This window comes from Sylvia atricapilla, chromosome 1 (genome assembly GCF_009819655.1).
Source record: "Sylvia atricapilla isolate bSylAtr1 chromosome 1, bSylAtr1.pri, whole genome shotgun sequence".
Classification (NCBI taxonomy): domain Eukaryota; kingdom Metazoa; phylum Chordata; class Aves; order Passeriformes; family Sylviidae; genus Sylvia; species Sylvia atricapilla.
Window position 1 is genome coordinate 131,546,379 of NC_089140.1, and position 12,723 is coordinate 131,559,101.

The 12,723-nt window shown below is 37.6% G+C and overlaps 1 protein-coding gene across 1 annotated transcript in view; it reads left to right on the forward strand.

The window, feature by feature from the left end:
• Positions 1-12,723, forward strand: part of VPS13B (vacuolar protein sorting 13 homolog B) — a 429,788-nt gene that overhangs the window by 307,763 nt on the left and 109,302 nt on the right. Inside the window, exon 35 of the mRNA XM_066334019.1 lies at positions 4,814-5,516. Coding sequence (XP_066190116.1) covers positions 4,814-5,516 — 703 coding nt within the window. The remainder of the gene's footprint in view (positions 1-4,813; positions 5,517-12,723) is intronic.

The window sequence follows — 12,723 nt, forward strand, 5'->3', positions numbered from 1 at the left end:
TTTTATTTTAATTAGCTATTGTGGAACCAAATTCCCTTTTGTTTTATTCCTTTGAATACTGTTTAATTATAGTTATCATGCCAACTATCTTAAAGGTTATTTTACCAATACAGTTTCATTTAACATAAGCCATGTGGAATCAATAGTCCTGTTTCCTAAAGTGAATGCTTGGAAAATCTTACATTCATATGTTAAGAGTACACATCCTTTCCTCATTAGCTGGAAAATACAGGGATTTTGGCACAGGTTCTGTGTGGAAGCATTGTGCAGCTTTTATATGGATTTTGTTTTTAGCCTTTGATGACACTGTTTAGAATAGGAAGTATCTAATAAGTAAAGCATTTTGTCTAATGTGCTGCCAGTGTGTTTAATATATGCCTGGAGGTCTGAAACATTATCTTCTCCACTATAGTAATATGCATTTAATTCTCTGAAAGCAGAAGGTCGAACTTTTAAAAGGGACTCAAAGTACATTTTCAACTAAAATAATTTAAAACACATGGGATAGGGGACCAGAGTAATGTACGGTTGGTTTTTATGGTTTAATCATGATCATGTTAATGCACACCAGTAGCTAATTAAAGAAAACTTTTATTATTCATTTTAAATGGGTTATGTAAAGAGTAAGAGAATTGATATTATACAGCCCAATGATAAATGTTACCATTACATTTGCTAACAGCAAGATGATATTGCTGTTCTTGACTTCTTTAAAGTATTAGCTTATTTATTCCATAATGCAGCAAAGAATCTTTTTAGTCGTTATACTGAGACTCTTTCCCTCTCATCTTCTTATCCCATTAGAAGAATACCTAAATGCCTCCCAAGTTTATTACTAGGCATATCTTCAGGTTAACTTTGAAACATTGTTGGAAGGCTTGATGCTCTACTGACCCAAAATTGATGCAAGAAGTTCCAGTGATACTTCTGCACTTTTATTTTGTGCCCAGCTGGGTTATGTACAGCTGTCTTGCAAATCATTATTCACGTGTTTCAACCTTTATAATATATGTGGTAAGACCATACATAAGTCAAATTTTCATTGTGGAACTGGGTGGCATGGCAAACTGTAATAGGATATGGTGTCTTTCACCTTTTAGGCACTGGTTCATATTCCATCCTGCTTAATACTGAGCAGAAATTGCCTTCTGAGTGCTGTTCAGTGACCTGCATGAATTGATTTGGGGTCTCAGTAAAATTTCTGTAGTTGAATGTCCTCATAACAGGAAACTCAGCAGTTGGGACCAATTAGCACCCTTGCAGCAGTCTGCCCAGAGAATCTATAGTCTGACTGGGGATGGAGGCAGAGCTACTTTCTTACCTTCCTAGAAGTGCTTTGCATAGACCAGAACATTTAATAAATACTTAATGATAAAAAGAGGCAGAAAAAAAGAACTAGGCTTTAACTCAGATCTTTTTAGGCTTGAGCAGAGAGGATCCATTCAGAAACCAGAAGTACTGTGATTTCTTCCTCCATTTGGTCATATACATGTGATGCTTTTCTCCCTGGAAGGTTATCACTTAGTACACTGTATTTTCATTTCCTCTGGCCAAGTCACGCATAACCTAAATGTCAGCTGCAGAAATTTCTGCTGCATAGAGGAGAACAAGGGAATTTCATAATTTCATGCAGTAACCATAAGAGTGTCATTCACCACTAAATCATGCTTTCTGAAAACATTTTTCATCAGATTCAACTGATGTCTGTGTAGCAATTAAAAATTGCTGGGTTTAGCAACATGTTATCTCAACTTAATTACAGGCAGCATTTCCATGAAATTATATGGCAAGATTTTTTCTCAGCTCCATCCTTTCTTTCTGTTTGCCCTCAGTACATGAGCAATGAAACCATCTGTATCAATTTTGAAAGTGCCATCAGCACAGGATATGGCTGAAGCACATTATAGTTTACCAGGCAGAGAGGCTGAGGTGTAAATAGCCTAACTTTGCTAGGATATCAGGAGGAATGAGGATTTCTTGGCTCACAATGTAGTGATTCATTAAAATGGTCTCTAGTTATTTTTACAGAGGCAGCATTAAAAGTGATATCACATTTACAAGTCAGTGATATGAGTCTGCCATAGAAAACGGCTGCAAAGAATTTTATTGGTTATTTGAAAAATATGTACATGAGTGAATCTGAAAAGATTGTAACCAGAGCTGGCAAAAACCTTTTCAAAGAAAATCTCAGTTAATGATTCTGTTTTAGGATTTCCTCTGTAATATTTTTTCTAGTGTGTTCATTCCTTTAAAGAAAAGGAGAGGGGAATGCTCCCTTTGTTCCATGAAGCACAGTATAAAGGAAGGTTTAAAAAGCCTGCTTTTCTTTACCTCCCTCATATCCCAATTCCTGCAGTACATGTAGAATCTAATACATTGCTGCATAAAGACCACAGAAATTTGAAGAAATTGAGTAATTTACTGCCATTCATTCCTGTAGTTAAGTTGCTGATAAATTATTTATTTTTAATTCATTATTCTCTTTTGAAGAGGAAGTTAAGGTACTGTTTACCCTAGTTCATATTTTACTTTTTGAAGATTCATTTGGGTGCAGAAGGTAAGAAGAAATTATGGAAATAGCTCCTGCAATGAAGAAATTAAATCATTGAGTCAATATGCAGTGTCAGCCAAAAAAATCCCAACAAAATACTGGACATCTGGATTTAGATGGAGAACAAGACAGAAGGCAGCATATCACTTTTACAGGGAACTGTAGTGGTTCCACTTCTTGGGTGCTTTGTGGAGTACTAAAGGAGGCCATAGTGGAGTTACAGAAGTAGAGAAGGGAGGCTAAAAAGATTGAAGGTGCTGAAGCACCTTCTTTGTGAGAAGAGACTAAAAATGCTGGTATTTCCTTGTCTGAAGAGGAGAAGACTGAGAGGGGCTGTGATCATAGTTTACAAAGTCATGACAACACTAATAAAGCTGAATGTGGACCTGAACAATTCCTATGTGCAAAAGACGGGGGGAAAGCAGTGTCACATGAAGGAGATAGTTTAAAGCAATTTATTTTTTTTAATTGGAACTTGTTGCACCTGAAGGTTGTGGAGAACAGACACTGTTAGTGTGTTCAGAACAGAAGTGGTGGATGGATTAATGGACAAGAAACCCAGAAATGGTTACTAAAATGACCACACAAACATGTACCCCTGGCATCCTACATGCAACAGCTGTGGGGGCCTGGGGAGGAGGAGAGAAGCAGATTGCAGGAAGTGGACAGAGTTTCTGGTATTTCTTAACAGAGTTTCCACCTGGTGCTATCAAAAACAGCGTACTGGACTAGATGGATTATGAAGCTGACCAAGTTGGGCCTTTCTTATGTTAGCCCCTGTACAGAGCAGAGCAGAAACTCTTCTGCAGCAGCACAGATGGAAGTGTCAGTTATGCTGTGGAAGCTAAACAGGGTGAATGTATGACTCTAACCTTCATATGAATCTGAGGAATTAGTCATATGTCAATTATTATTGAATTTTTGCAGGTTGTTTTGTTGCCACATATTTTAGTGTATGCTCACCATCTTGTCCTCAAGCTTTTGATAGAATTTCTACTTGTTTCATGAGAAGTGTTGAAAGTGGTTTTCCTGAAGTACTTCTTTGTCTTGGGGTATCTCTGTCTCTTGACCTGAGACTATATGGTCTCTAGACACGCCTTGCAACTTTTTATTTCACTCTTACACTCTTTTAGTTTGTCAGTGGTGTATGTTTTGGTTTTGGGTTTTTTTTTTTTATTTCTATATGCAGTGATTTCTTGTGTGAAATCCTGTGAATGTCACAGCCAATACCCTATGTTGTCTCAGTAAGCTAAGAGCTCAAACCCATGACTGAATCAGAATGTGTAGGTTGGAAGAGACCTTCGAGATCATCTAGTCCAATCCAGCCCTAACACCTCAAATAGATAATGGCACCGAGTGCCACATCCAGTCTGTTTTTTAAACACATCCAGGGATGGTGACTCCACCACCTCCCCGGGCAGACTATTCCAGTAATTAATCACTATTTCTGTGAAAAACTTCTTCCTAATATCCAACCTATATTTCCCTTGACACAGCTTAAAATTGTGTCCTCTTGTTCTGTCAGTTGTTGCCTGGAGAAAGAGACCAATCCCCAGCTGTCTACAACCACCCTTCAGGAAGTTATAGAGAGTGATAAGGTCACTGAGGTAGTCTTTAGGTAGTTCTTATGTTTCCTTTAACTTTGGTGTTTTATATAAGGCAGCTGCCTTCCATGACTTTTAAGAAAAATATTTTTTCTACAATATATTTTTTATACTATTCAGTTTATAATTTCCATTTAGTCTTTCTGTGATTGTGTAATGGATTAATATTATGTTCTATTTCACCTAATCACAATACAAAACTTCAGTGACAAAGGTAACTTTTTGAGCATCAGTGTTAAAAACTGGAAAACAATTCTAACTAGGCTTTTATTTACAATACATTATTTCACAGATATGTGGGTTTATATTGATCCATAAATTTCTTGTAAATTCTTTAGAGTTTTTTAAATTGAGAGTTGAATTTGTTAATGTTTTCTAAGCCTAGAAATGCTTAGAAAAAAAAATGCTGCTTGCTTTTTTTTCCTCTTTCACTTATTTTTTTGGCTCTTCAGCTATTGTGAGTCATCATTTCATTGGAACAGACACCTGCTGTGTTTTTATGAGTTATTACTGTATTAAAGTTAACGTGGCAATTTTTTTTTTTTTTTTATAATTCTCTTTTTTGACATCATGTTTGTGTAGTGATTTTTTGCTGTGACTGAAATGGAAATAGTTGGGATATGGATATCAGAAGTTAATATAAGATTTTCCTTTGCAGGTTTCCAAGCAAGAACAGAAGAAGATGGATGTGGCTGATGGAGGAACAGTTGAGACTTCTTCCCGTTACAGTGGGGCACAGGACAGTGGAATTGGCAGTGACAGTGTTAAGATCAGAATCATTCAGATCGAGCAGCACAGTGGCACCAGCCAGCACCGCATTGCCCGCCCTTCCCGCCAGTCTTCCATCGTGAAGAATCTCAACTTCATTCCCTTTGACATTTTTGTTACAGCAAGCCGAATCTCATTGATGACGTACTCATGCACTGCCTCACCTAAATCAAAATCACTGCAAGATCAGAAAGATGGTGAGAAGATCAGTAAAAGCTCCTTGAACCTTCCAGAAACAGTCTCAGGCAGCAGCCATGATACCAAGAAGCCCAGTCAGCCATGCATCTCTTCAGTCACAGCAGATGACCTTTTGAACAGTAACCCTCCCCTGTCTGTTGGGAGGAAAACAGGTCTTTTGTCGCTGGAAAGTCTGCACGCTTCCACGAGATCATCTGCTCGACAAGCCCTGGGCATAACCATTGTGCGGCAGCCTGGGCGCAGGGGAACTGGCGACACAGAGCTGCAGCCATTTCTCTACCTGGTTGTATCACAGCCCTCAGTGCTCCTCAGCTGCCACCACAGAAAGCAAAAAGTAGAAATTTCGGTGTTTGACGCTGGCCTTAAAGGAGTCGCCTCGGACTACAAGTGTACAGGTAAGAGCATGTAACATCCAGTCCTGGTTATAATTGTGAAAACGATTGCACGTCTCAAAGTTACAGAAGGTGGTGGAAAACAGCTGAGAGAACTTCAGGACACCTTTAAATATCAATCACTAAATATACATATTTTTAGGATTATACCTTACATCTGAATCAAGTTAAGTGTGTAAAATGTTTGAAATTAGTTAAGATCTAGCCTTTTAGCAACCAGTTCTTCCTGTTTCTTAGTATTGCTTTCTTGTTATCAGATTGTTGCATTGCTGTAACTTCTCCAAGTTTCCTAAGGAAGTAAAAGTTGTAAGCCTAGGTAATTTCATAAAGAGCATTTTTTATGACCGAATATCACAATATTTTCCTATACTAGCCTACCAATAAAATATAAAGATAAACACTGTAGAAGTACCTGGTGTTTTGGATATAAGCTGTAAAAAAAAAAAAAAGTGATCTTTCAGACAGCATCAAGTGATGTAATGTATTTTAAGTTTTCATTCAATTGAGCAATAGGGTTTTGCAGCAAATTCCATCACTTAAAAAAGACTTTTTTTTTTTTATTCCATATGCAAAGTTTATAATCAGAGATGTCAAAATGCATACGAAGTACAGAGTATAATGATTTCATGAGATATATCATTATGGAATGTTACCCCAAAAAGTGTAAATGATTATGCAGAGTTCCAGGTGAACATACAGACAGAAAGATATGGGGTTTCAAATTGTTTTCTGAATGAGAGCTGTAGATAGTGCTAGTTTTCCCTTGACAGTATTCTCAGCACAGCAGTTGTGAAAAGTAGTATACTTTTCTGTGCAGATTTACCAAATCTTTGCTGAATGAGATTGTGTCTTTTGAAAATTAGCATTAAAATAATGTGCTTATGCAAGAGACTAAAAATGCAATCTTAAAGTCTTAACTGTTCTCAGAAACCTGAATTGTAGTAGAACTGCTTAAGAGGGATTAAACAGTGAGAAAGATGAGGCAGTGGAAGAGAAGATACTTAGAACAGGGAGATTTGTTTTCTACTGCATTTTATTAATCCTTTTTCTGTTTTCATCTTTCTCTGCTGTTCCTGTTCTATCCTACCTTGAACAAAACACATCTGTGTCATGAATTTAATTTACACCAGATTCTCATGTGTATTTCTTAAATACTATATAAAATGTGGTCATTGCAGCAATTAATGTGAAGAGAATTCACAAAGCAAAGCTTGAAGGAAGCTTGGAGTAGGTCTAAGATCACATCTTCTTTAAATTAGTGCTTTGGAAAGATGCAATAGGACTTCTTTCTTCATTTCTCATGTCTGAGGCATTCAAGCATGTCCTTGGTACAAGCTGCTGCCACCAATGAACTGGGCTAAGTTCTGTCCATTCTCCTACAGTTAACTCCTGAAGTCTTTCACCATCTCCATGGCTATGGCAGCAATTCTACAAAACAGAAGCTGTAATGAAGTCTTCTTATAAATTGAAAGTGCATCAGAGAGCCAGACCCATGGCAAGAAATCTAAATTATAAAGATAGTAGGAACATACAGCCTGGGAGCTCCTCAGTCACCACAGGTTGCTCAGTCGGATGACCAAAGATTAGCCTTGAACGGGTCTTATCCTTTTGTTTGGCTTTATGTCTCCATGCCAGGCAAATGTAAAAAAGTGTGGAGGTAGGACTCAGACATTATTTAAAGGCAGAAGTCCTGGTCTCATCCTGCTGCCTTTGTGGGCAGTAAATAAACACCTTCCTCGTGTGTGTGTCACACAGAATCCTGTGCCTGCTGCCAAAGCAGTTGCACTTTTTTTCAAAAGAGTTTGAGAGGTGGGTGCCAAAGTGTTAGTACCTAAAAACACCATCCTAAATGTATCAATAAGTTAATAAAATTAAGGCACACTTCAAGTTACACACTTGAGTTACACTCAGCAAAAGAGTTAGAATGAATTTTTATTGTCTTTTGTTTAGGAAGACCTGCCGTGGTGGTAATTGCACCATTCAGGAATTAATGTTGTCATACTGCTATAGTAACATGTTAGTTTTGGAAATTTCTATTTTTAATTTCTAAGATGTATTAGAGGGAAAATAGCCATGAACTATATGAGATATATATATATGTGTGTGTGTGTGTACATATTACACACACTCTATATATGGTATATCATATAATACAGAACAAGGAGCTCTTTGTGGCATTTTCTGTGCTGCTGTGGCTGATCTCATCAATCAGACCAACTTTTCTTGATATTGTGACTATTTGCTGACAGTTTTGTCTCAAAGAGATCTATCGTCCATATGAAGAACAATATTAAGTTTATTTGAAAGAACAAAGTTAGTTTCTCTCCTTTTGTACAATACATATGAACTATATTCTTATATTTCTCTGTGTATCAAGGACTGGAGAGTGGGAAAAAGGCATAAATGATGTTTAAATTGCAGTGAATGTTGCTAAACCATGTTTCCAGTTAGCCTCTCTAGAAGACTGCTCTTGTGTGTATACATATGCATGCAACTAACTCTATTATCTAGCACAGAATGGCAAAGAGAACATAAACTAAATTTAAAATATATACTTTAGCTGGATTATAAAACCTGAGAGAGCATATTCCTCCTTGAAAACAAAAAAATAACCAACCAAATCATAGACCTAATGAAAATATTGTGTGCTTTCCATCCTAGGATGGAGATAGGCAACAGCACAGCAGCAGCTCAGAAATTTAGGCCTATAATGTTGCAAATTTTGATCACAGCCTAAAAATTGTGACTCGTCTGTGCAAAAGTAAAATTACTTTTATTACATTGTTATAAAGTCTTGTTGGTAATCCTGTGAGGGTATTTTCTCATTACTTAAACTATTATGGTTAAACTTACGTAGTTAAGCTATATGTGAAATACATTGCATTCAAAACATGCTAATAAAGCCTCTTCCATTAAAATCATTCTATGTATTCTGTGCATTCTACAGAATATACACTGCATAAGAACATTTTAGGAATGTTTTAAAACATTTGGAAAAAATGTTTCTATCACTTCTGTTATGAAATTCTGAAGCCTTGAAAACTGTTTGTTCAACAGGCATAGATCTGGGTCTTGTGAAATACTGTGCCATTTCTTATAGCTTTTATAAAAGAAAAAAACCTGCAGTCCTGAAACAGCCCTCAAATTTTTGCTAAGCAGAAGCAAATACAGAAATCTGTTGAGAAATTAGGAAGGTCTTATTTTTTGATTGACATAAGTTCCACAAAAAACTTCGGGGTGAAGAAAACCTGGTGGTAGTCTGGATCTAGTTGTGCTTTTCATCCCTCACCTCCCAGTAGTGTACTTCTAAGAAATATGTTGTTTAGTTGTAAGTCAACAAAGATTTTCTAGACTTTAGAAAGGCTTCTAACAGGTAATTTGATGGCACTCTATTTTATGAACTTTTATATAAAACAGGGAAATTATTCTTTAAATTGTGCCAACATTAATTTTAAATAATAGTTAGGCTGGTGACAGAATTAAGGGCTACTGCTTCATGATGGTTTGCTGCTTTGAACATTGTGTGGAAATGAAGATTTTATACTGTTATGAAGCCATATGTATTTTATTTGGGACAAGGGTTTTGTTATTAATTTTGAATAGAGCATAAAATTCACAATCTTGCACATTAAACTATCACTCCCGTTGTGAGACACAGCGTTGTACAGTGGCTGAAACACCAAATTTCATCCAAAGAACTTGGCTCCTCTGACACTAGCTGTGTTATTCAGTTTTAGCTTAATTTCTGAAACATGAAAGGAATAAGAACTTCAGAATTAAATAGGAGGAAATGGGCTATTTAAAAGTTCAGCATTCTTAGTTTATTAATTGGCAGTCAGTAGCAGCAGCTTTCCATCAGACAAGTTTCTGATGTGGTAGCATTTGCCTGCCTGGGAGCTGAAGACCCAATGGTTGTGCTTCCTCAGTCTTCTCTACAACCGAGTGCACTGGCAAGTCAATTTGTAGAAGCAGGAGACTTATTAGATTGTTGAAATGTTAGCTCTATTTTATTATGGTCATACTAAACTGCTTCATTTGTGCTTTGTAATTGTGCAGCTTGATTGCAGTTATGCTACTGCAAGGTACAGGAACTTGAAATCAAAGTAAATAAATTAATGGAATAGATTTTAACTCCTTAATAAGTGGCACTAAAAAAAACCTGGTTGCTCCTCAAGTTTACTTGTGAGATTCTGTAAAAATAGACTGAAAGATACTGTAAAATGACCCTTTTTATTAAATGCTCGTCCTATATTTAAGAAAACGACATCTGCTAACTGTTAGTTTTTGCTAACAGAGTCTTGGCCATTTTTACTTAAATAAAAGTGGGTGCAATTGTTTTTAATGTAATCTAAGCTGCTTTTATAAATATTTTTTTTTTAAATCTTTATTTGCTTTGTTTCAGGTAATGTAATCCAGATACAAAATTGCCTCATTTCCTGACCACTGTACTCTGGGCATTCTTGAAAAACCTTATTTTCTATTTGTTTGTTTGTTTACTTTCAAAGAGGAGGTTCTGGTGCTTGGTTGTTTCAAGGCAGAGAAATTTAACAGAAGTAAATATCTGTTATGCATGGAATTTCTTCCACTTCCACCAACGACTCATTTGTGAAAAACAGTCATTGTGAGGCCATCCAGAACTATTCTTGGTTTTTATTTTATTTTATTTTATTTGACACCCACGCCTTTGATGGCAGGGGGTCCATGAAGAGCAGATGCAGTAGCTAAGACCACATGTAACCTCTGATCTAATGGAAAGCCTTTTCCAGGCTTTTGCATGAGAAGCAGCGCAGGCTGGCTCTGGTGGGAAGCCTGATTCACTGCCTCTCTGTCAGCCCGTGCTCCCTACATGGCAGGGAGAGGATTTAAGGCTGTTTCCTAGCATGGCGTTGAGGGAGTTCTGCTGGAGTGTCACCTGTTCCCCTCTGGGTATATTTATTGTCCCGTACATCTGCAGTCATGGAGGAGGGGGGAGCAGTGCAGCCCCCACCCATAAAGCCAAACTGGCCTGGGAATGTGCATTCCTCAGCTTACTTTAAGTGCTCATTTTTGAGCTTCCTGACACAGCACTTGCGAGTACGCTAGCAGAAATGATTTTCCACTTGTGTTCTTTGAATTCCAGTGGAAACCGTTTTGAAAACAAGACCAAACGTTCCACTTCAGAGTTTCAAATGCAGAGATGATTGCAGCGTCATCCCGGCTTCTCAAATTGAGTGCAGACCAAACCATGATTCACGCACTGAGATGGACGCACACTGCAGGGCTCGTGTGGCAGGGTGGCGTTCCAGCGGAGCAGACCAAGCCGCAGTCCTGCTCACGTCCCTGCCCGGGGCTGACGGGCTCTGGGTCCCTGAGCTCCCCCATTCCACCCTCCCACAGGCTGTGTGCCCTTAGCTGGCCTGGCTGCCACCTACAAAGAGGAGCAAAGACACATTTTGGAGAATGAAAATCTTCAAGATGCGAAATTTCTCCTGCCTTCCTCATAGTTTTTCCCTTTACTCCCTGTTCTGCTCACAAGTTTTGCTGTCTGCTGTTAATGGAAGACCAGGGGGATAGCAGTGAAATCAAAAGCTGGCAAATTGAAGTCAAGTTTAGGAAGATATTGCATAAAGTGAAGTTTGGAGCTGAGGTTTGAATCTCAGCAAGGCTAAAAGTGGCTTTGGATGTTTGGGTGAATTCAAAGATAGCCAGAGATATTCTTTAAAATTTTTATTTTAGAGGGGAGGGAGGAAGGTAAATGTGCATCTTTTGATGGCTTCAACCTTCTCAGTCTTATAGATTTTAAATTACAGTCTTGTAATTTAAAGTCTTGTTGATCTGTGATTGTTGTCTCATCATTTTTCTTTTGCTCCCACAGACAAATTTTTCACATGGTGTAGAGGATAAAATTTCTGGCCATCTTCACTGCTCCTCGCTTCTCAGTCCTTTCTTTTCTCTCTCTTGGCTTGCTGTGGAGTAATTCTAGCCTCTCCTTTTACTTATATATGCATCCCCTGGGTGTTCTCCAGCATTTTCTTTATACAAATAACTGCAAATTTAAGTGTTGATTTTTGAGAGAATCATAGAAAATGGAAATGGAAATGACCTATTATAATACATTATTCAGAACCAGTTCCCTGCTGATGCATAATTGTTCCCAATTGTATATTTTATAGTGTTCTGTCAAGTGTATTTTTAAACATTCTGAATGCTTCCATCATTTCCTTGAGAGACCAGAGTCCTTTTTCTAATAGCTGTTCTCATCATGAATTCCTCACTTTTCATTCTAAAATTCCGTTTTTTTCATGCAATTGCTTCTCTGTTTCCTGTCCTTTTGGCATAGGGATTAATTGACTGATACTGCTTTATTCCTTTCCTGGTTCTTGATCCTATAAAAATGTACGTGCTGTTTTCTACCTTAGAAAATATTTTCATATGGACACACATCTTTTGGTTGTTTGACCCTTGAGATATGCATTTGTCTTACCCTCATACATTTTATTTGGAACTTCCCTCAAGTTTTTCATATACACAAGCATAGTCAATTTTGAAACCTCTGGATTTTAGCTTTCTTATCATTGCATAAAAACTCAATACTGGCCTATTTGGTTGGACAGCCAAGTCTGTTGCCCAGGTTCCAAATTAACTCTGTGCCATGGGTTTGGAAGCCCTCAAGGTGGCTCTTTGCATGGCCCTTTGATACTATTACCTCTGATGCAAAATTATCAGTACAATACTCCTCAATTTCACTCCTCAATATAGCTCAATTTCGCTTGAATTTAAAAATGCTTGAAGTCAGTAAGATCAGTGATGGGTTAAAAGTAATGTATTTTGTTGGACTTGTGCTAACTTTGTGCGTTGAGTTTCCTTCATGTTGTGTTCCTACTGTGTGAATTTTGAAATCCTTGCTATTCACATATCCCAATCCTGCAGTGCCCCAGGTGATGAAGAGATGACAGTGCTGCACACCCTGGAGACATGACAGAGCAAAACAATCTCTGACAAAAAACAAAACCTGAGAGTCCCATGGTTGCTTTATTTTTTGGCTCTGTGCTTAACTGCTGCAGTTCCCAGTGGCCTGAGGGCAGTTTGTATAGTTAATGAAATATGTCATGCAGGGATTTACTGCTGTGTAAGTTCTTTTCATCAGAGATATTTTCAACCTGAAAGAGCTACAACTTTGAAGTAATTATTAGGTATTTAATAACATAAACACATCTTAGGATAATGAGAC